At 36.8% G+C, this 24658-nt stretch overlaps 3 protein-coding genes across 6 annotated transcripts in view; 1 reads left to right on the plus strand and 2 right to left on the minus strand.

The window, feature by feature from the left end:
• The window catches only part of LOC126368171 (ATP-binding cassette sub-family G member 1), a 53646-nt gene extending 44727 nt beyond the window's left edge, over positions 1-8919 (minus strand). The window contains exons 1-2 of one of the 2 annotated variants that reach the window (XM_050012060.1): positions 8770-8919; positions 7047-7174 (exon numbers count right to left, since the gene is read on the minus strand). In XM_050012060.1, coding sequence (XP_049868017.1) covers positions 7047-7174; positions 8770-8801 — 160 coding nt within the window. In that variant the 5' untranslated portion in view covers positions 8802-8919. Of the gene's footprint in view, positions 1-7046; positions 7354-8769 lie in introns of those variants that run through there. The other variant, XM_050012059.1, reaches the window with a different exon arrangement.
• LOC126368190 (equilibrative nucleoside transporter 3) overlaps positions 1-24658 on the minus strand; it is a 418002-nt gene that overhangs the window by 377683 nt on the left and 15661 nt on the right. The window lies entirely within an intron of this gene.
• On the plus strand, positions 9799-24641 carry LOC126368218 (etoposide-induced protein 2.4). The gene is made up of 7 exons (XM_050012122.1): positions 9799-9956; positions 10046-10206; positions 11500-11755; positions 13168-13287; positions 13916-14139; positions 16750-16821; positions 18227-24641. The coding sequence occupies exons 1-7, from the start codon at positions 9942-9944 to the stop codon at positions 18327-18329; spliced, it is 951 nt and encodes a 316-aa protein (XP_049868079.1). The 5' UTR covers positions 9799-9941; the 3' UTR covers positions 18330-24641.

Here is a 24658-nt window from a genome sequence, read left to right on the forward strand (position 1 = left end):
AAGCCGCGTCACGCACACCCTAGTCTCAATCCACTACAAATTCTAACCTAATTTAAAAACAATAGGAACGTGTTTACCACCGATCTGTTTTGCGTATCATATTAAATTCAAATTAATGTTATCATCACTAACCTTGATAACGAGTCGAATAGTTACTCGGAAAAACACTTAGAGGTCTTCTGATTGGCTTTTGGTTTAAGGTTATTGATAAAGATTATTGGAACGTGGTAGATGATACTAATAATAGTTACTTGTTTCATTTAATGCTTTTTAGCTTCTATACTATCCTGGGAAGTAATTAAAAACAGAACATGTTCAACTGCATCTCTTGCCGAACATGTCGAAATTCCCTACAAGAGGGATGTGTCTTTTCTAACATGACCATCCCATTGTCACCATAAGGTTCAGCATAAGAACATCTTGGGACCTCTGCCGAGCTTTTTCTTGTAGCTACTTTTCCCCGGCTATACTGGTTGTGAGAAGCTGCAGTAGTTTTAGGCGGATGAGACGCTCAACAAAAAATATATCTATGTAAAAATTGACGATTCAGTGTAACTATGTTACCTAATGAAAACCTACAGATATTTTTGATTTTTTGAGTTTCAGTTCATATCCACCTTAGGACTTCGCTCAGTAGAACCCCCACCCTGTTAGGGGATACGGACGTGAGTAAGTATGTAGTATGTACCTATGTAGTATATATCTGTCATATGACGTCAAAATTATCAAGAATGACAGGTGATTACAAGCGTTACAAATATAGATTTATAGGGAAGTAATTTGAGTGACAGAAATATGTACTTTTACCCTACAGTCTTCAAGCGAGGTAAAGCTTTTTAAATTTCGAATTATAGGTAATCGTATAAACTTTCGAACAGAACGTAGAGATATGTAGAATTGTAGAGTCGTCGAATGTATTCTAATTATAAATAACTATATATCATCATCAAAAACGTGACGGAAAATTAAATTGCAATTTTATTATTAAGTATTATTTTTTTTACTTTTTGTTTAAGAATGACGCTAGAATTATTATTAAGACGCTACATTGACTAGTTCATTGACCTAAAATTATTTATTTGTATTCGTCACTTATCATTTCACATTGGCATAGTTATATATACCTAACCTAACCTACCAAACAAATTCACGTAGAAAAATCCTAACCGAATACTTTACGACTTTAAGAATGAATAAGCAATGAAACACGACATTTGCCTTTACTTTAATATAATAACAAACATCTGAATTGTGTAGTTTCCTAGGTCAAAGATAAATTATAAAATTCTAATTACGAAAGACAGATCTAAAGGAAACAAAAACCGTTTCCTTTTTTTTATTTAACTTATTTATGTATTTTAAATAAAGAAAAATGTAGCAGAAGAAACTGCCCCCCATGTAATCCTGGAATGCACGGGAGTGTCAGCACAACGGGTAAAAATCCTCAAAGGAATGGGGTCGCTCCGCGAAGCCTGTGAAAACCCCAGGAGGCTTCTGAGCTTCTGGAAGGAGATAGGTTGGCTTACGTAGTCAACAATTACACGCATAATGGGCCATCTTAGAGTCTAAATGCGGAAAACAGAGCCCACTAACATAACATAACATAACATAAAGAAAAATGTAATAATAAGTTTCTGATTACTAAACAAAGACAGATCTAAAGGTGACAAAAAACTTTTTCTTATTTCTATTTAACTTATTTATGTATTTTAATATAAAGAAAAATGGTATAATGAGTGCGACATTTTGTCACGTTTTGTATGATGTCACAGTGTGCTTTTTCATACAAATTCCATAGTAATTTCGTGTTTTGATGTTTACGTAGTAAAAATTAACTGATTTGACTAGTTGGAAACTAGACAGGTGTCTAACGCTTTTAACAAAAAACGCAAGTGGAAACATTAACAAGGTATATTTAATATGCTATTGACAATAACAATTATGTGGCGAACTGAAGAGCAAGTCAAACAACGCAATATTATATTAGAAAAGTTATTAATAGAAGTACCTACATACGATATGATAAGTACAATTAATATTTGAATTTTTAATCTATAATTGACTAGCTGTCCGCTCACGGCATCGTCCTCGTCAAAATTCTAATTCTTCTTCTTCTATCGTGTGGATTGTGAGGTGAATTACCAACCCCATCAACCCTGGTGTCAGGGTTATTACTGAGCCGCCAAAGGCCCCTGACATGAATCATGTAACGACTACGTACTTACATCAGTAAGTAATAACCGGGACCAACGGCTTAACGTGCCTTCCGAAGCACGGATCCTTTTACTTTTAGGACAATCAGGTGATCAGCCTGTAATGTCCTAACCAAACTAGGGATCACAAAGTGATTTTTGTGATATGTCCCCACCGGGATTCAAACCCGGGACCTCCGGATCGTGAGCACAACGCTCAACCACTGGACCACAGAGACCGTTAATTCTAATTTTAACAATGAGACAGTTTCATAGAAATTTCAACCCTTTTTTAACCCCTTGCGGGTAGCGTTTCGCAAAATCCCTTCTTAGTTTAAAGTCTTACCACCTTAAAAATAAAAAATAAACAAGGGATGAACGTGGGTTTAAGTATTTGACAGCCAAGCAAAATTGAATCCATTCATTATACAATTCGACTGAACTTGGCTTGGCTTTCAATTACTTAAACCCACGTTCATCCCTGGTTTAATTTTTACGTGTAAGGTGGTAGTGAACACTTACGTCCTATAAGGAAACCCCATGTATGAGACTCCTAGCATTTTTGAGTTTCTGAGATTACGTGACTAATCAGTAAGTGACATTTCGCGCTTAGGTATATACATTATACATAAAAAAACTAGGCTATCCAAGTCTACAGAGATAAAAACAGTAGTTAACTTAGTATATACTTATGTATAATAATATAATCCACGCCATGAGAATATTCTTGCTAGATGCGGATGGTGTAGCATTCCTTGGACAAAGGGAAAACCCAGCCCTATTAGCCGCGGTTAAACAATTATAGACAACGGTTTTTTTATATCATTTGCGTCGTTAAACTTACTGTATGTCGTACATACACTCTATGCATCGATTGTTGCTAATTAATCTAATCCAAATATGATTTCAAGAGAAGGTTTATCTATTGAATGAGCATATCATTATCTTACTTTTGATAACATAAAATAAGACAGTAATTTATAGATAAAAAATTATAGGTGCAATATTATTGCGAAGAAGTATTTTTAATTGAAATATATTTCAAGCCCTGCCCTCGCGGCACGCTTTACGAGTATCTACGTAGATAACATTCGCTATATAATTCGCAACGCGCGCGGCGCGGTAGATATACCCAGCCGTTTTCATTAAACTTTGTATGTCGCGGGCAACAAGTAGTCTTGATATAAGACCGAAATTTGCGACAACGCGAAATCAGCCAGCCAAGGTTCCGATGTCGAGTAGGAAATATATGTAAGGTCGTCGGACACGTCATTGCCGTACAAACATTCGGCTCTTAAAGATTGTACCCTCTAGGTCCTTTACCCCTACCTTGAGCGATCAGGGGATTTTTTCGAGACATCGTACCCTACTTCTCGATGTATAGACATAAAATAAGGAATAATACTACGTTTAAACATCTCTCCGCTCCCCACCAGCGGCCCCTCTCAGACATAGGGATAGGGAGATCGGGCCTTAAACCACCACGCGGGCCCAGTGCGGATTGGTGGTTATTAACGACTGCTAATGCAGCCGGGACCAACGGCTTAACGTGCCTTCCGAAGCACGGAGGAGCTCGAGATGAAAACTTTTTTTTTTGTGATCATCCATCCTATGACCGGCCTCTGCGAAAGTTTCTTTACTTCAACAATCGCAGACCGAGCGCGTTTACCGCTGCGGCACCGAGCTCCTCAATGGATGTATCTCTGACTAACCCATTAGGATATAGTCACGAATTTATGTTACAGACGTACAGGCTCACGATAATACTGTCAATGTGGTAGTTCTCCGACCACGTCAGTTCCCGACCGTTGGACTTATTAGATATTCAATCATTAAAGTTCTGTTAATTAATTTACCAGACGTCATTAGATATCAATTGGATGGCATACCAGTTATTAACCAGTGGATCGATGATAGTGAAGCGTAGCAACTTAAATAGTGGACTCTATAACTCAAACTGCTTATTAACGAGGTTCATAGGGCCCTTGTCGATAAAGTTTTTCCTTTTGACGCTTGAGCGCTATGCGACACACAAAGAGTAAGAAATGACAAGCTTGACTCCAAAACATTATACATGTATACATAAAATTATATAATGGGCGACAGTTAACTATATCCTTGAATCCTTTTAACGACGAGTGACGGAAGATGCATCACTTCTTCTGCTTATCTTGTGAGTTGTGAGGCGAAATACCAACCTCATCAACCCTGGTGTCAGAGTTATTATTGAGCCGCCAAAGCCCCTGACATGACTCATGTAACGACTACTTACGTCAGTAAGTAGTGACCGGGACCAACGGCTTAACGTGCCTTCCGAAGCACGGGTCATCTTACTTTCGGACTATCAGGTTATTATTATTATTGCGTATGGCAGACAAATATCCTGCTTGGATCAAATATCCAGCTTAAGCTCCCTTAACCAAGTCTCTGCTGCATCCGTCACACAATGCAGCTCGGCCATACCACCTGGGAACCGGTGCAGAGGGCACTCGTTCACTATGTGAGATATGGTTTGGTCCGGGTGACCACATTCACAGTATGGTGACTGACTCCTTTAAGCCCCCATTTACATAGGTGATGGTTTGACTTTCCATAGTCGGTCCTAGGGTAAGGTGGTGCAAGAGTGCGCAGGCGATAAGAGTGCGCATATGGCTCTGTGCAAAAACTGAAAGATATTTGCTGCTAATTTCAATCATGTTTTGAACACCTACTATGCCGGTTTACGCTCCCCAAAAATAATCGCGATTGAGTGAAAACTGTGTCTCTCAGGTAAGCCCGAAGTTTTTTAATGCTTTTTATGTTAAATATCAAGTATTTCAATGTGTGATTGTTTCAAAAAACAACCCACTACAAGTATTTGATTACAATTATTAAACAACCTAACCTGTGAACTTGCAGCTCGAAAGAAATAATTATAATCGCTGCGCAGAGATGGTGCTAGTAAAGTCATTACTGCGATTTGAGAAAAAATGTAAGAGTGCGCACTACGAGGATGTGTAAGATGGCGCGTGCGTACTCTTACACTACGGTGGATATTTTAGTGATTTCTAATTTTTATGCAATTTTTATTGACTTGCAGCATTACCAGAAGATAAAGGAAAACTGACCGACAAAATTGACCACTTTCGTTATTAGAAAGAAGAAGCTCGTAAACGCGTCAATGGAGGTGAAGTAAGAGATTGGTTGCTAAATCTCTTGGAATTGCGGTATCTACTTTAAGAAAGAGGTTGCTCAGAACTTCAATTGCAACCAAATCAGGAAGATATGATCTTACATTTCCGATAAAAGTAGAACAAAAAACCAAAAAAGCCTCGATTAGATTTTAAGACGCCTAAAAAGCCTAAGAATGCTCCCAAAATAAAAAAGTGGAAATCTGGAGGGTGCGACGTAATATATAAAAAACCTATTGATGAAGACTGGATTGAGTGCTCCGGATGCAAAAACTGGTGGCATGAAAAATGTACAGCGTATACAGGCGTAGGAGCTTACATATGTGACTTTTGCGTGGACAAATAAACTGCGCACTCTTATCCGTCTCATAGCGCACTCTTACACACACCTGAGTGTAAGAGTGCGCAAATCTCATTTTGTGTTTTAATTGAAATACGTCCAAAGATAATTATTATAGATGAAAATAATATATTCCAAATAATAGTCTATTAGTTACTGTATAATATTTAATAGAGTTGATTTTCCTAATTGCTTTTGTTTTATTTTTAGAACTAATTGAACTTTAAGTGCGCACCCCTGCACCACCTTACCCTACACCGGTTCAGTCGTGTCCAGATTTTTCGCTTGGAGTCAAAGCCAGGGACCCTCCGCGAGGGATCCTGAATAAGGTCCGAATTTGTGCCGTCGAACATGTTCCACTCCAGCCTCCACGTATCAGATGATCAGCCTGTAATGTCCTAGTCAAACTAGGGATCACAAAGTGATTCGTTTGAAAGTGACTAACTGTCCATCAGTTATATTTTGATACCTATAGGTATCCCTATCAGAACTGACTTCAAATTGCCTTATGATGACGGGATTACGGGCGCGATATAAGTTTATGTAGCAGGTAATGATATACAACCTGAACCGGCGCGGCGCGCGTGTACGAAACGATTGATGAATGACGGAAGCAAGAGAAGTATCAGGATCGAAGCAAATGGAATTCTATAGTGCCTGCTTACCCCGGTGGGTAATAGGCGTGAGTTTATGTATGTATGTAATAATGTGTATATACGTATTATATATCAAAATTATGTGATAAAAACCTCGTATTTTTTATACGATTATTAAATCAAATTAGATTCTGTCGATTTTATAAGTTATTCAACAAGAAATAATAACTCGTTTTTAAAACGAATTCGTCCAATACATACGGATGTTACGTCAATTAAATACATAGGTAGGTAACTATTTAATAGAAAAATCAAAGTCCATTAAATGTATTGCGTGTTATAAAATTATTTCTTTGTTTGGAGAGGATTCCTTTTGTCTCTGATAAAGGAAATCTTGTGAATATGTATGAAAATATGTTGTAGTTAGAGGTATGTGTAGGGTGTATGTATTATATTTTCTTGGGTATACAATGAATTGTGATTACTTTGTAAAGTGGTTGGCACAATACCAAAATAATCATATTATGTTAAGTATAAATAAATGACTTTTAACATATATTTGTTTTATATTGTACCTACTTAGGAGATTATATTATCTGTAGATCGTCGTAAGTTATTTTTTACGCGGTTTTATAAGATTCCTTTACGGGGTAGTCAGGAAAAAGACTGTTCAGGACTTAGTCCACTCATGCTCATTGAAAATATTAATGTTTTTTTTGTAACTATGGAGTAAAAAAAAAATACTTACTGCTCTTTCTTCCCTCCTGGACCCTGTAGGTCAGGTCAGTAAAGGCCAGGTCAACTGGCGGCCGCTTGGGCAAGTGTGTGAGGGTCTTGTGCTGCGCCGGAGTAATGGTCACCTTCAAACTCCCCTTCCTGTCGGAGATAATGGGCTTTGAGTCCACTGGACCGGCCAACGTTTCCTTTTCCACTTTCATTTTGACACAATTTTTTTAATTTATATTTTTTAAATCATTCCACTACGTCACAGTGTAACATGCGCGTGCGCCGGTACGCGCGGTTGGCGTCGCTGGCGCTCACAGACTGCCCGCGGCCCGCGCGCCGTGACGCGTGCGGTTAAGTCAATACGTATGTATATAGTCTCTGAACTTTGTCCACTTGATGGACATATTGTTAATGTGTGTTCCAAGTTAATGATGATCAATTGTTTTTTTTTTTAATTGAATGTAAATGTGACCGTGGGGTCTTTGTGTATGGACAAAATGTAGCTAAATGTAAGGTTTTTGGAATAAATTACATATTTAGAACTTAGTGAAGGTATAAAAATAAATTTTATTTTGTAATATTGCAATAAATTACAAAAAGTAAAGTGTTATTTACTGTCCTTATTGACACAATTCTTTCATATAATACAATGGTAAAAATATCCAAAAAGGATTTGGTAATATAACAACATTCTTTGTTAACTAGTCAAATCCTTAACATAAAAGGTTCTAAAAACAGTATTTACTTACTAGGTACTGTAGAAACATTGAAATTAAACAAGCATAATAAATTGTAGCTTTGTTAATTGAGAGCTTGTATACTGTCTTAAGATTTATCACTTGACCTGTGACTGTGACATTAACACATACAAGCTAGACGGAAATCATATCTGAATATAAACAAATTCCAATGTATTTATGCATGAATATAATATTATAGGTATTAAAATCCATTCAGCCATGAAACACAATTTATATTATATGAAGGCAATCTAGTGTGAATAACTGGATAGTGCATAATGTCCTTTTGCAAAAATTAAAGCTTATATGGAAAATATTGCATGTTGAGTGGACAAAAAGGCTGCATTTTTTTTTGTCATTGAAGGACATTATTTTTATTATATATTTTTTTAAATATGCAAATGGAAAAGGGAGGGAAAGGCAATCCAGCCATAAAACATTAAAAAAATAAGTTGACATTTAAGTTTTTTTTTTATTTAAAGACATGAATGTTTTTCTTTTTAAATAAGTAGGCTTGCGTTTGACCACAAACAATTTTAAATGGTGTGGTAAATAGACTAACTGCAGTAGGTATGCTGCTATGTTCTTAGTAGGTAGATCCACAAATTATGATGCAAAATCTAGCTACCTACTTATTACATCTACCTAGTCATTATGAAAATAAGTTGCATATTAAAATTCTAGACAGTCTTTGAGCCAGGACAGTACAAAGAAACTTTCTAAAAGGCCGAACAGCGCAGCGTAAAATGATACAATCAAGACTGTAACGTCCTTAAGTTTACTTCCGACATATTACGATTTCCATCGTTTATAGCGCTAAAACAGGTTCCCTAATTTCCATATTCAATAACACGGCAACTATAACCCTCGATATGTGGAAATAAGTGTCCAATTTCGCAACATTTTACATAGAAACGCAGATTCTTTATCGTAAAGAGGTCAAGCAAAACTCATGCTTACGTTCGCGAATTACGTGTTAAAACATTTATGTAACTACGAACTTACCCTAAATTATTGAGAATGAACACATTATCCATCTTAGTTACTTCCTAGGCACATCGGTTAATTATATAAATGGATTTGTTTTTGAATATCAAAATCAAAATAAATTCGTAAACTTCTTCAAGTACCAAAACGTCACAAACAGATGAAAGAGACAAACAAACACACTGTATAGAGATGTGGTTTTATTTTTCTCGACTACGACGACGACGACAATATTTATCAACATGTTTTTATGAAGGGTTCATTGTGTAAGTTAAGCTATTACTTCATTGGTACATAATATTAGTTAGTATTATGTAAACACTTTTAATAATGTCGTTATTCGACAAGTCCAATGGTAACAATTAGCCACCAGTTGACTCAGTTTAAACCGTTTATGAATTTCAAGATTTATGTTCAAACTGAGAATAGTTATATCTTCGTTACATTTCATCTTTCCCTTAGCAATTAGTAGTAATCTTTATTAATTTTACTGAATAACCTATTTCCAGCCTTACAGACCAAAGCCGTACTAAACAGTAAAAACATTTTTTTATTTAAGCATAGATTTAAGTGTAATAACCCAGTACTGTCATTTCTCAAGGGCAAATCAAATCAGCAGATTCCCTTAAAAAAATCTTAAACATTAAAAATTGAAAGGAAATAAAATATATACGTATCGATATATCGATAAAATATGTTTAATCGCATCACTATGGGTTATCCAAACGTTTTATTCACATAATAAGAGTGCATCAACATTATTAAAAAGAAATAACATTATACACCCAAATAAGCTTGCAATTTTCTCTCATAAATCATTAATGCCATAATTGTGTAACAGAAACGCAGACGTGACAGTTATAAACCAAAGTTACCACAGTGAATAACTACGTTTCTTTCTTTCAAATTAATTCATTGTTTTTGAGTTAAAAAGAGACAAGTACATTTTTATTCTGTAGGTTTAACTCTTTTTACCATACTTGTATTTTCTATAATCTTGTGATTGGAATTAATAATATTTATTGTTTGCAACACTTGATAATTTGTCAAACTGTCAAATCGTGGAAGAAAGAAAATATTTTTGAGTAAAAATTACAATTCAAACCAAATTACGTTCAATGATGTGACTTACGAGTTCAATACGCGTTGTAGTGAACAATGAACTAGTAGATAACAGACCAAGTTATACTATGGAAAGCGTGCGAGTGAGTTAAGTTTGCGTAATTTTCTTTGTTCAAAGGTCCAATTTTTTTACTTACTGATAGTGATAATGATAATGTTATTTTTGTTCCAGAATTTTTCTGTGTCGCTTATCAAAGGCTTTATAGACAGCTTGCGAGGTGTGACAGTGCTGCTATATTTAGATAAAGAAATCAATGAAAGGGCGCTGAGTCGATCACCCCTGGTAGAACCTGATAATCCAAAAAATAAACAGAAGCAGCCAAAAGTTAAACAGTATGTTTTATCAATATTTTATTAACCTCAACATTTTTCACGTGTTATTTAATTAGCTGTGGCTCATTGAAATTGAATTAAGCAACTTGATTATACTTGCATTTGTAATTAAAACAATACAATAATTTTATGACTAAATAATTAGTATTCAGGTAAAAAATTGGTTATGCTTAATTAATTCAAGCCATAAAGTTTCAAGGTAAATGCTAATAATGAATTCTACACAAAGAGTAGTTGCAACTTTATTGTTCAGAGCTCAAACAATAGTTGGACTTTAAAAACTCTCAGGTATTTTGCCCTAAAGGACTTTCCTTGTAACATAATGCTACAAATATTTCTTTTGTGTGGATATATTGTCTAAGATAAGACCTTGTAATTGGTTGAGGATACAAGCAGAAGTATTCAAGGATACATTATTGTTTTACAGTACTGTATAACACTGATTTCCTATTACTGTTAATATGGTAGCGTAACTTGTATGCCTTCACCACTTTCAAGCCATGTTTAGTTATAATAAGAATAGAAAGCAAGTAGGTAGCAACTTCAAGGTAAGCAAAACAAAGAAAATCTTGTTAGGCAAGTAAATTAGTATGCCAACAGCATTTTAAAATAAACTATTTTTATTGCTGTCTCATGTCATTTACAATGACTAAGCGATCATAAGTCAATTATGTTGTTCATAGCTTGTTGACTTAGTTTGTCATAATGTGCTGTGGAACTATTAATGATAATTAGGTAGGTACTTTAATATTGTAATTAAAGTACTAGTATAATGCCTTATACTGAGAACCATATAAATGCAACTGTTTTGAAAAAACACATTCTTTTTTTAAATAATATAGGCTTGTGTTTCACCACAATCTCACCTGATGATAAGGATTAAGGATCACACTTACCTTGCAAATAATATTCTCTATTTCATTTAATTAATTTCACTCTGGGTAAAATACATAGAGACTACAAATTTGACCAGGATTGAATCTAGCATGCCTATTGCAAGGTTTTGTTAACAAAAATCGAATCCAAATATGATTTTTCAAAAAGGAAGGTTTTCATTGTGCAACATTATACACTTGTCATCAAAATCAACACACCTCACAAGTTTATGTTTCATAAGGATTTTCCGTAAATTTGAGTATTAGGAATAAAAAAATAATGTCATTTTACAGTGGATATTATAAGATATAAATTTTCTAAATTCAAATTTAACCTGTATTTTTTTTTATTAAAAGTATGTATGTATTTAATAAGAACACTACTAAATAATATTAACACATAATTTTTCCATTTCAGGGAATCAAAAGTACTTACAAGGGTGTTACAGTCATGTATCCTGAACGGTTTTATATTTCTACTTAGTATATTAGTGTTTGAGTATGCACTGTTGCCGGCGGTGAAGTACTTAGTGACGGTGGTGTTTGGGCATAATCCCGGTGTGGCCCATAATGTGTGGGGCTGGATGCAACCGTTCCTGTCCATGACGTTCCGTATGATATGGGTGCTTCCACTTTTCTTGCTAAGCAAGCTTGTTAATAGTTTATGGTTTCAAGTGAGTATTACTTTTATTTCACTTTTTTTTTTTTTCCCTTTTTTGCGCGCAATCTATCATCCTTGGATAATAAGCACTTGTGGTGTATAGGTATCATTTTAGGTAAGGGACCAGTGTCGCTTCCTATTTTGGGCCTTAGTTGGCTAGATCCTGACTCAGCCTCCTTCTTAGTCTTAGTTGTGTGTGCTCATCCATGAGCGGCCTGGCCAGTATATTAGGATGGGCTGTTATTCTGTTTTTGTAAGAGCAGCTTCACTTACTGTTGGGATTCCCAACTCTTTGTGTAATCTGCTATTGGTAATGTACCATGGAGCATTTGTGATAATAAATATTATTAATAACAGTTAATTTACTAAAATAAAGTTGTGCTGGTCGGTCACTGAGAAATTGAGGAGCAACAGGTTGGCATGGTATGGGCATGTAATGAGGAAGGATGAAAGGCATATAACGAAGAAAGTTATGAGTATGAATGTGGATGGATATAGGGGTAGGGGACGACCCCAAAAGGTGTGAATGGATTGTGTAAAGAAGGATAGATGAATTACCTGCCAACAGGACAAAAACATTTTGGCTGTCAATTTAGTGTAATTTGTAATGTTCATAAACTGCCTATATACGTCCCACTGCTGGGCACAGGCCTCCCCTCAATCAACCGGAGGGGGGTATGGAGCATACTCCACCACGCTGCTCCACTGCGGGTTGGTGGAGGTGTTTTTACGGCTAATAGCCGGGACCAACGGCTTAACGTGCCCTCCGAAGCACGGAATCATCTTACTTTTTCGGACAATCAGGTGATTCAAGCCTGAAAAGTCCTTACCAAACAAAGGACAGTCTCACAAAGTGATTTCGACCATGTCCCCATCGGGAATCGAACCCGGACCTCCAGATCGTGAGCCTAACGCTCTAACCACTAGACCAATTTGTAATGTTAATCCAATCTAATCTAGCCTACAAGATCCCACTGCTGGGCAAAGGCCTCCCTTTTTTTTTTGACGTTGGGAAATGCGTTACGCATACAACAACGCCCCCCGGGGGGGGGGGGGACGTGGTTATGTGGGACTCCCCGGGTGTCGCCACCCGGTATACCCACTAAAACCCAACGGTGTTCCTCTTTGCCGCCGTGTGGCGGGGATACGGGAACGCAATTGCACACAACCGCGTCCCCGCCGGCGGATGCCCTTTGGGGCCCAGCGCCCATGGGAGCGCGTCAAGCGCCTCCCCCTCCACCGAGGGCTGCCCGGAACACTTGGGGAGCCCTACAGCACGAGACCTATGTTGTGGACGGCACCGGCGGTGCAAAGGCCTCCCCTTCCTCTTTCCATTTTTAACCATTTCCATTCCATTTTCCATTTTTTTTTTCCCACTTTTTTTTAATGTAATGGAAAATTTTGCAATATTTTGTTATTCGCCAGGATATAGCTGACTCGGCGTACCGGCACAGAAGAGGTCGGCCGCAGTTCATGTCAAGTGTCAGCAAGATCATTGCAGACTCACTCTTCAGTTTGTTGGTGCAAGCTTTATTTCTAGTTCAGGTATTCACTATGTACTTGTACCACTTACTTATACCCGCGCTGGTTAACCTGAGCAATACTAATCAAAAGCCAAATGTATGTATGGTATACAGATAGGAGATAGCCGTGCTCGTATGCTGTGTAAGAAAAATCTTACGACAAATTGGCATACGATGACGGCTATCAGCTAAACATTCGGAAAAATTTCAGAGAAATATACCTATTTTAACCCGTTAAAATCTATCTTAATCATGTCTGAGACGTCATGTTATCGAACGTAATTATTTCATAGGTAATTATCGAGTAAATACGTGAGAACCCACAAGTAAAAGCTAGTAATATGAACATGTTTAAAATGTGCAAATTAATCCCTTTCATTTGATACCCAACACAAAAAAATATAACTTTCGAAAAAAAACATTTTCGTCCTCTGTTTTATCATATTTACGGCCTATAACCACCGGACAATCAAGACGCTTCTAGAGACACCTCATTTGATAAATTCTGACAGGTGCTTTAGAAGTTAGGTCGGAACAAACGTGCATACACACATACATAGTAGTCAAACACATAACCCTCCTTTTTGTTTCGCCGCAGTCGGGTAAAATTATTCTCGTCTCATTACTAACTCGCACTGTTTCGTCCACAGAGTATGTTAGTCAGCATGCTCCCTATAACCTACATAGGCGAGCTGCTGTGTCTAGTCCACATGTGCCTGCTCTACTCACTGTACTCATTTGAATACAAGTGGTTCAACATGGGATGGGAGCTGCACAAACGTCTCACCTTCATCGAGACGAATTGGCCCTATTTCCTGGGCTTCGGGCTGCCTTTAGCTGTCCTCACGCAGATACCACAGTCTTATATTATAAGGTAAGTTGTTTTTATTAAGATATTAAGTATAATAGAGTTACAGAGGCTTAAACTAATGGTCCCCGATACCGACCCCGCCGGCGTGGTCGACGATTTTCCTCATTCAGCGCTTATCGCTATCGATCCACTAGGGTCGATTAATTCTTTCAAATATTTTTCCTCTCAGACGACGCCCTGAGCCGAGGTTCGCGCCCAACTGGGCACCCTCAGGCCTGTTGTCTTAAACGTTGTACCGGGTGAGAGCCTTCAGCGCTCCCCATTTGTCCGGCCAAGTAGTTAATGCCATCTGCGGCAAATCTACAATAAGTCCCGTCAAAAAAAAAAGAAAAAAAAAAGCTTAAACTAACAGCGATGTATTCTACTCAAAGCACTTAACAAAATAGCACTTCACATATTCCCCTCAGAGCAACAGACAAAATAGCACCTCACGTATTCCACTTAGAGCATCTGACAAAATAGCACATGTCTGCCTAAAAAGCACCTTACATATTCCACTCAGAGCACCTGACAAAATAGCACCTCACGTATTCCACTCAGAGCACCTGACAAAATAGCACCTGTCTGCCTAAAAAGCACCTCACATATTCCATTCAGAGCACCTGACAAAATAGCACTTCACCTATTCCACTTTAAGCACCTGACGTATTTTTGTCACTTATACCTAGAATACGCCTATCATTTTAGTGAGCCGTAGGTGCTCAAATTGAAAAAGTAAGGTGCTATTTACGCAATTTTGTCAGGTGCTCTGAGTGGAACACATCCTAGCAGCACTCTATGATCGCAGTTTTTACGTTTGTCCCGCTTATCAAGTGTTGTATTTTTTAAGAACTATGTTAAAAGAGCAAATAGCTCTATCGTGTTTATCAAGTTTCGTCTTTCCTTTGACGGAGTGAATTGCTGTACTTTATTATGTCAAAATGGCCAGTATAAACTGTAGGCATGTCATTTTAAACAGTGCTGTGCCGTTCTCGGGAAATTTCGTACTTTGGGAACGTCCCCGGCAGTAAAAAGGCGCGAAACGTGGAGAGCTTTATTACTTAACCTTTAGGAAGACCAGAGTACGGTCACGAGCATTAATATGTATACACTTTGGTACCATGTCACATTAACTTTTTTGACAAATTGAACTGTAAGTCTCTCTAAATGTCAAATATGTCAGTGCGACAGAGTTCTAAAGTGGGTATATTATATTGCTCATGACTGTACAAGAAGAACAATTTGAAAAAGAAATGCAGTCAGCCAGCAACGGGAATATTCTCCGGAATGCACCAACGCATTGTAGCAACGCACGAAAATAGTTTCGTGCGTATTCTACTCAGTCAAATTGCTACATTAAATAGAGTATTTTTTATTTATTTAATGGCATGGTGTACAATCTTTCAGCCAATTAAATATGATATAATTATTATTAAAATTAGCGTTACAAACGTTGTAACCACGATAATTATCATTGAGTTCGAACTTCACTATTCAGGATTTAAGATTAAATTCAACCTTGACTATCAGGATTACGTACCAACTTGTTATCTTATCGATTTCTGACTAATATTTTGTGTTATTTAATAATGTCAATTTATATATACCTATGTCATTTTATCTGATAGCCCTATTCAAAGAACGCGTGGCTTATACCGCAGTCGTAATGTCCCTGGCTCTAAACCACTGCATTGGACTTTGAGTTTGATTTCGTGTTTGGACCATAGATAGATAGATAATTTGTTTGCATGAACACAGTACAACGGTCTTAATAGGTAATAATATGTCCTTAGCGTTTTCAACCTGCTTGCTTGCGTGCAAATATTCATTTACAATAAAAATATTATAAATCTCACAACAATTGGCATGCATTCAAAATACAAAACATTCTTAAATCAACAACATTAAAATTTAAATCTACAAAAATATCGTGTCAAGTTAACATGTCAAAATTAATATTAAAAAATGACAAAATACAATATAGTCAGCAGTTAATAATAATATAATTATTTATCTTTATAGTTTATATATTCTTTTACACTATAGAACCCTAAATCACTTAACCATTTTGTTAGAGAGGTTATGAATTTTTTGCCATTTAATAATTTGAGCCAGTTTGAGCTTGTTATATAACTCAATGGTCATGTTCAGGACATTCTGTCTGTATAAGTAGGACTTAGAACTTGGTTGGTGCAAAAGGTTGATGTACTGATTCAGTGGTCTCCTTGATATAATAACTTGTTCCCATAATCTGCAATAGTCCTACACGAACCGGGGATTGTCTTTGGGTGCACTCCCATAGTGCATACAGGGATAATCGCCGGTTGGTGTCACACCACATTTAGATTAAACTGTCTTAAGGGGCGTCTACGTGTTGGCTTCGGCCCCACGCACGCCTTCCAAAAGTCCGGGCCTCCATAGGCCCGAGATATGAAAAAGACATACAATAATAATAATAATAAAAACACTTTATTGCACACAAATTCACAAAACATTTACAGGACATTTACATTTTTTTTATTTTGATATCTGTGAGCGCAATTTTTAATATTACATATAACGCATAAAGAAAGCAGCTCGTGGTTTAGAACGACAATAAAAATGATTAACAAATATTATTTGTTCTCGTTGCAGTGGTTGTGTGTTCTCCATCTTCTTCCCCGTGTTTATACTCAGCGGTAACGAAGCAACGCCTGTGATAGGAAGGTAAGGTTCATACCATGGTATAACAAAACCAGATACGCTCAATCCTTTGAAAACCCGCCATTGCTAGCCGTTTGATGACGTAAGTGTTACCATTAAATTGGTATGTCCATCATTCCAAGAACGTTTTTATTATTGAAAGTTAAGTGAATCACTGACTAATGTATTTAATTACTATTACTTGTCACATGAGGAGCTCGGTGGCGCAGCGGTACACGCGCTCGGTCTGCGATTGTTGAAGTTAAGCAACTTTCGCAAAGGCCGGTCATAGGATGGGTGACCACAAAAAAAAAATTCATCTCGAGCTCCTTCGTGCTTCGGAAGGCACGTTAAGCCGTTGGTCCCGGCTGCATTAGCAGTCGTTAATAACCATCAATCCGCACTGGGCCCGTGTGATGGTTTAAGGCCCGTTCTCCCTATCCATCCATTGGGAAGGCCCGTGCCCCAACAGTGGGGACGTTGGCTGATGATGATGATACTTGTCACATATATAAAAATCATTAAAACTATAAGTAAATCTTGTACTAAAAGTTCAAAATTGCTTTGCAAAGTACATTAAAAACATTGGTTGTGGGTAATTTATTTTTTACAAAATGGCAACGGAGGGTCGGATGACGTCACCTGGGCTAACCTTGAAATGTTAGCTGTCAGTTTTGAGCATACCTGGTTTTGTTATACCATGGCATAGAATAAGGAATAAATCACCATGGTTCACACTACACAATGTCGTTATCAAACCTCACCTGTGTGTAGCGTCTGACGCCCATACCATTAAAGACTGAAGTAAGACCGATGGTGAGGTTAACCAAGCTCAGCCGCTGGTCCCTTCTATCGTGTGGGTTGTGAGGTGGATTACCAACTTCATCAACCCTGGTGTCAGGGTTACTATTGAGCCGCCAAAGGCCACTAACATGGCTCATGTAACTACTTACATGAGTAAGCAGTAACCGGGATCAACGGCTTAACGTGCCTTCCGAAGCACGGATTATCTTTCGGACAATCTGGTAATCAGCCTGTAATGTCCTAACCAAACTAGGGATGACAAGATGATTTTTGTGATATGTTACCACCGGAATTCGAACCCGGGACCTACGGATCGTGTGCCCAACGCGTGAACCAGAGAGTCCATTGAAGTCCTAAGATGGATACACGTATAACAGTTCACCACTTTAGCAATCCATCATCCATGTATCCATCATGTTGGAGGATATACCTAATGTCCAAGTCTTCAATGTTTGTAATATTTCCCCGCCGGGATTCGAACCCGGGACCTCCGGATCGTGAGCCTAACGCTCAACCACTGGACCACGGGGTCGCTGACGGGGAGCGGAGAGTTGCCGTTCTATATGCGTAGTTATTATTCCTTATTCTATGGTCAGTGTCTCCTATCATTTTCTCTTTTCCCCAGCGAGTATCCCCTACGACTATTCTCACCGGTCGTAGCGATATCCAACGGTATGTTCAGAGTGGCGCGACAGAGCGCCGAGGCAGTCACGCATCGCAGCAGGTGATCCTAACTCCATCTAGAATGTACCTTACAGCCTTTACACCTTCCTTTTATTATGGCGCCATTGGTGCTAATTCCTGTAAACACCATCTAATTGTATTAGTAAGTTATATCTGTCATTTTGTTATCTGCCGAAAAGGACAGGGACGGGTAATCGACAAGCATAAAATTTATGAAACAACCTTATAAAAAAATTGCATCGGCTAAATTAAGTTAACAGCACACATCAAACGGTTTGCGTACCAGCGAGATACCTATTTGATTCGCCCGGGTTATTCGTTCATTTACTCATTCTTCCTAAAATTAAGAGCTGTCAATCATCTGTCCCTTTCCTTTTCGGCGGATAAGATAATGACAGGTATAACTTAAAGTAAAATTAGGAGGTGTCTGCAGGAATCGGGGCCATTATCTATTGTTTAAGTAAATATTTAAATCCGTGATACCCTTGGTTCATCATCATCAGCCCATTAATGTCCCCACTGCTGGGGCACGGGCTTTCCCTATGGATGGATAGGGAGATCGGGCCTTAAACCACCACGCGGGCCCAGTGCGGTTTGGTGGTTGTTAACGACTGCTAATGCAACCGGGACCAACGGCTTAACGTGCCTTCCGAAGCATGGAGGAGCTCGAGATGAAAACTTTTTTTTGTGGTCACCCATCCTATGACCGGCCTTTGCGAAAGTTGCTTAACTTCAACAATCGCAGACCGAGCGCGTTTACCGCTGCGCCACCGAGCTCCTCTTGGATCTCTTGGCACCCTTGGTTCGAATCTCTGAATTCGACTTGATTGAATTCATGTTTGGATCACAGATAATTGATATCACTTGGTTTCCAGGATTTGTGCCCGGTTCATGGCAATAGGCTTGCCCCATATTACATGGGACTTAAATAGCTGGTGAGGAGTGGATGTATAGTTGACGACAGGTCGACATGGCAATCGGGGCATGAGGTGAGCCGCGGAGGCGGGGTCGCCCCGCACACCCGCACAGTCCCCGCGGCGTCTTAGTCTTAGTGTCGCACGAGTCCGTATCGACCGCTTTTATCGATTATAAACTCGCTCACATAATTTATTGAATTAGAAATTAACATTAACACAAAAGAAAAACAATAGGTTTAAAAGAAATCTAATCTAAATATTTATCGTCAATCAAAATTATACTATATTACATATCTTATATTATATTTTACATATACTTGCTAAGAAATAAGTGTGCGTCAAGCTAGCGGCCTCAAAAAAAAAATGGACACGAAAAAATAATTTGACCATACCAAAAAATAGTACTCTTATTGAAAAAAATAGTACCTGTTGTAAAAAAATTAGTACCATCACGGTTCTGGATTTATAGCCATGTTTTATTGCACTTGCTAGCTTGACGGTGAGCGAAATTTGGCGAGAGTTAACGACAAGGTCTTTCGCTTTGATTTAAACGCCAAAAAATAGTACCGAAATAGTACTCACCCCCTGCAAAATACCGAAAGTAATACTTCAACGGTTCCAAAGTTATAAAGGCAGTTCTTTGATCCCGCTAGCTTGACGTTTTGAAAATACCTATTATCTGGGGAACGCTTGCATACTTCAGTATGTAACTAATGTCAATAAACTCGTATGAAATAGTACTCCCTACCATCATAATTTTGATCCGATTCTCTTTATAGAAATGTTAAAAAATCATCATAACCTATGCCATACATTTGTTGTTGATACAGTCACGTAGACAATTACATAACCTCACAATTTATTCGTAAGTATTGCCATTTTAGAGGTCTACCCTACCATTTCTGTGCACTTCAGAGTGCTGCTATTACAAAAAATTCCTATTGCATACACCCGTATGTACTAATTTTAATAGAAAAGGCTGCATGGGTCTAGTTCTTATCGAAAACAATCTGTGATTTTAATACATCATAATACATTTTTAATCTGCTGTTTTATTTTATAATTCATACCTTCATGTTGAATTTGTTACGGATCGAAGTGTTTGTTAATAAACAATTTGCAGTATTTGTAGAATAACTCAAAGAGTTTCAACAATGATATTACTTTCATCTGACAACCCTGGCACTTCACCAATTTTTACCCAAAAATGGGGAAAAATACTAAAATCTGACAACATTCTTGAGCATGTGTAATAATTTTGTTCGCGACTGTACTTGTCTTGATAAATGTATGACATAGGTTATAATGACTTTTTGACATATTTCTACAAAGAGAATCAGGTCCAAATTATGATGGTAGGGAGTACTATTTCATACGAGTTTATTGAGATTAGTTACAAACTGAAGTATGCAAGCGTTCCCCAGATAATAGGTATTTTCAAAACGTCAAGCTAGCGGGATCAAAGAACTGCCTTTATAACTTTGGAACCGTTGAAGTACTACTTTCGGTATTTTGCAGGGGGTGAGTACTATTTCGGTACTATTTTTTGGCGTTTAAATCAAAGCGAAAGACCTTGTCGTTAACTCTCGCCAAATTTCGCTCACCGTCAAGCTAGCAAGTGCAATAAAACATGGCTATAAATCCAGAACCGTGATGGTACTATTTTTTTTACAACAGGTACTATTTTTTTCAACAAGAGTACTATTTTTTGGTATGGTCAAATTATTTTTTCGTGCCCATTTTTTTTTGAGGCCGCTAGCTTGACGCACACAGAAATAATTGAAAACTAAGAATAATATTTTAGAAATAAAATTAACGTTAGATGATTCAGATGAATAAATATTAACTTAAATGAAAACGTGGTATTATTTTATTCACATTTTGTTACATACATAATAAAAATATATCGATATTGAAAACGTCACGTCACTAGAGAATTGCCATGTCGACCTGTCGTCTACATTATGTACGGTCACGAGTACTAATATGTATACACTTTGAAACCGTGTCACATTAACTTTTTTGACAAATTAAACCGTAAGTCTCATTAAATGTCAAATATGATAGTGCGACAAGGTTCTAAACTGGGTACATGATATTGCTCATGACTGTACTATACACCACTACCTCTTGTTATGTTATGATAAAGTTGAAATCGCATAGTTTTATAGTAATGCGATTAAAAACATTATTATCCTAATAATTATGAATGGACATAAGAAAAGGAAGGTTATAAGGCAGTTTACACGAGCCATTATTGTAAAGCTTAAATACGTTATATCAGTAAGTTTAATTTGGCAACACTAAAAAACGTAAGTGTTATCAGATTAAATTGTAATATTGTACCTTATGAATAGGGCTGACGGTTCGAACTTATATATTGTGCAATGTCATGTAAAACATTTTAAAAGTCACATTTTTTTTGTTTTGGTTTTCTCCGAAGGGTAAGGCAAAGGGAACTATGCCCATACAGCCATGTCTTACGTATTTTTTTTACTTGATGATTAATGAAATGATGAAAGGTGATGATGATGAAAGTCACATTTATTATATGAAAAATCAAGTGTTTTTATCGTAGATTTTTGCTGTCACTAACAAACATAAATGATGTTCCCGTCATATAAAATTGCCAGCAACTGTAACATAGAACTCACATTATTCACGATGCGATTTTTTCTTTTCTCGTGTTGCCATTCTCAAAATAAACTATGACATTGCATCTTGTATAAGTTTGTTCCATTACAGACGTATGTTAATGATGTTTGCTTGATAATCTTTTTGTCACATTTTGATTTAAAAAAAAAACATTTATTTAAACAAGTTGTAAGTTTTCAATGAGCATAGTCAACATACTTATTAAACATCTTAGTGCAATGATCAGAGTTTTGTAAGACTTTTTAAACAGGGAATTATATTTGTGCTTTATTTTTTATTTTGTATGAAAAAATAACCTTTACTCATAAACCATAGAGATGTGAATATTTGACCATTGCCCATTATGATAAATTATTATGTATAATTATGTGGAGAATATTATTTATTTTAATATAATTATGCTCATAAATGTTCTAGTTGCTCATGTTGGCGGTGGCAATAGTTTATTGTTAAGTAAATTGTTACATTTTGTTTCTGCTTGAATCAATCATAAGGTATACTCGCCAAATTAATATTAATTTGACAGCTGTCAAAACAGTCCATAGTCCTGCGGGCTTAGCACCGTAAGCGCGCGACTCTTTCTCGCCTCGACATACGTCACCCGTCACTCTCTCACAGTACTGTACAGAAAGAGACAGATGATCTCTCTCGCGTCGAGAAAGAGTCGCGTGCTTGGTGCTAAGCCCGTTGATAACATGTCGTTCGCAACAAGGCTGTATGCTATTGTTCTGTTCTTTGATTTATCATTTGTCAAAAATTAATCAAGATATAATAGGTATACTTCTCATCAAAAAAATCGAACCAACTTAATATATTTTGAAAGTTGATATTTCGTACAAAGATCATTGAAAAAAATACGAGTATTAATAATAAAAATAAACGTCATTTTACAATGGGTTTATAAAGCTTTTATTATCAATTCTTAATATTACTGTTCCAAGTTTGAAATTTAATTAAACTTGTGTATTTTGTTGAACTAAAATTGGGAAGTACTTATTTCGTTTTTTTTTTTATGAGAAGTACATTATATTTAACGCGGTAATCTTTACGAATTGCCTTCGTATTGAAGTTATTTTAATGTGGTTAATACATACATATATAAGATCACGCCTATTTCTCGTTGGAGTAGGTAGTGACCACGGAATTCCGCTTTTAATGCGATTATACTGTATCAGTTACTAAATGAAGTGTCGTTTCACTTACTATCTAGTCGCAAGTTCGCTTGTTGCAGAAACAAAATTGTATTGTTTACTATTTCGAACTTGTTACAACTTTGCACAGGTTTTTTTTTTTTACTAAAAGTCTAATTATAAGACATTCCAATCAGAAGTACGACACATTAGGTGGTTGGAATATATGTGAAAAAAATAGGTAGGTAGTGGCCCCGATTCCTGCAGACATCTCTTAATTTTACTTTAAGTTATACCTGTCATTTCCTTATCCGCCGAAAAGGAAAGGGACGGATGATTGACAGCTCTTAATTTTAGGAAGAATGAGTAAATAAATGAATAACCTGGGCGAATTTTTAGACGGTTGTTTTAGATTTGTGCTTAAAATTGACGTGTGTTCCATAAATTTTATGCTTGTCGATTACCCGTCCCTTTCCTTTTCGGCGGATAAGAAAGTGACAGATATAACTTAAAATAAAATTAGATGGTGTTTACAGGAATTAGCACCATTATGATTATAAAGTGTGCCAAAAGTGATAACACGCACAATTTGTCGAGTTTGTATTATAATTGAAATTCGTTATTGGCTCGAGTCTTTTTACGATTTGATGTAACGGCTTTTCTTTTTATCTTGTACACTTATAATTATGGCAACAAATGTTTTAAGTGTTGTTACTTAACTCAAGTTTCCGGGCGTATAGGTAATCCTGACTTCTTCAGTGTTGTATAAAGAGAAAATATATTACTTGTCGCGTAGATAAATCATAACCGTAGCTTGCTATAGGTGTAAGTACCAGAATCTGATGGCAAATGGGGAAATATTTTTTTTATATTAAGCAACACTCTGGCAATTGGATGAAAACGTCTTGATACTTTTTATTTTTTACCTATTGATGGACATTCAAGTATACCGAAACAAAGTATTAAGACTAGTTGAAATGAAAAAAAAATGTTTTTATTACTTACCAGAAAACAATACAATGAGGCACGTACAGTAGGATAGGTACTTATATTAAAAATGTAACCAAATGAACAGAGGTTCCCAAACTAGGCGGAGCCTGTTTCTTGGGAAACCGTAAAAAAGGGTACATGTGTTAGTCCTACTTACCGGTCAACTCTTGCACGCGCTTCAAAATCGAAGATTGAGGTTGATCTCCAACTGCTTCTTCACTAACTTTACAATAAACAATGTAAACAATCTTGCTTGCTTATGATTGATGTAGGTTTTTCGACATTCTTACGAAATTTAGAATAATTTCAAGGAATCATTGGAAAATCTCAGTATTGTTGACAAAACTCGTACTTTGACTTGACAGGTGACAGTTTAACATTATCATAGGAAAATCAATATTTTCTCTACTTTTTTTATGCCATCAGATCCTGGTAGACCTTTATTACTTATATTCATCCTATGCAAAGTTGTTTCAATATATGAACGGGAATGTATAGAAATGGTGCCTGGATATGACGGTTATTGTAATTCTCATATTGAATACCGCTTTGTATAAAGTTTAATTATAGATTTTATATTGCAATCACTCATTTGGAATCGTCTGAAGTGAATTGTGATTGTATTTTTTTTACATGACATTGAATAAAAGGGACTGAATCGTAACATGAATTGTTTTATTT

The sequence above is a fragment of the Pectinophora gossypiella genome, chromosome 7, assembly GCF_024362695.1.
Source record: "Pectinophora gossypiella chromosome 7, ilPecGoss1.1, whole genome shotgun sequence".
Lineage (NCBI taxonomy): Eukaryota > Metazoa > Arthropoda > Insecta > Lepidoptera > Gelechiidae > Pectinophora > Pectinophora gossypiella.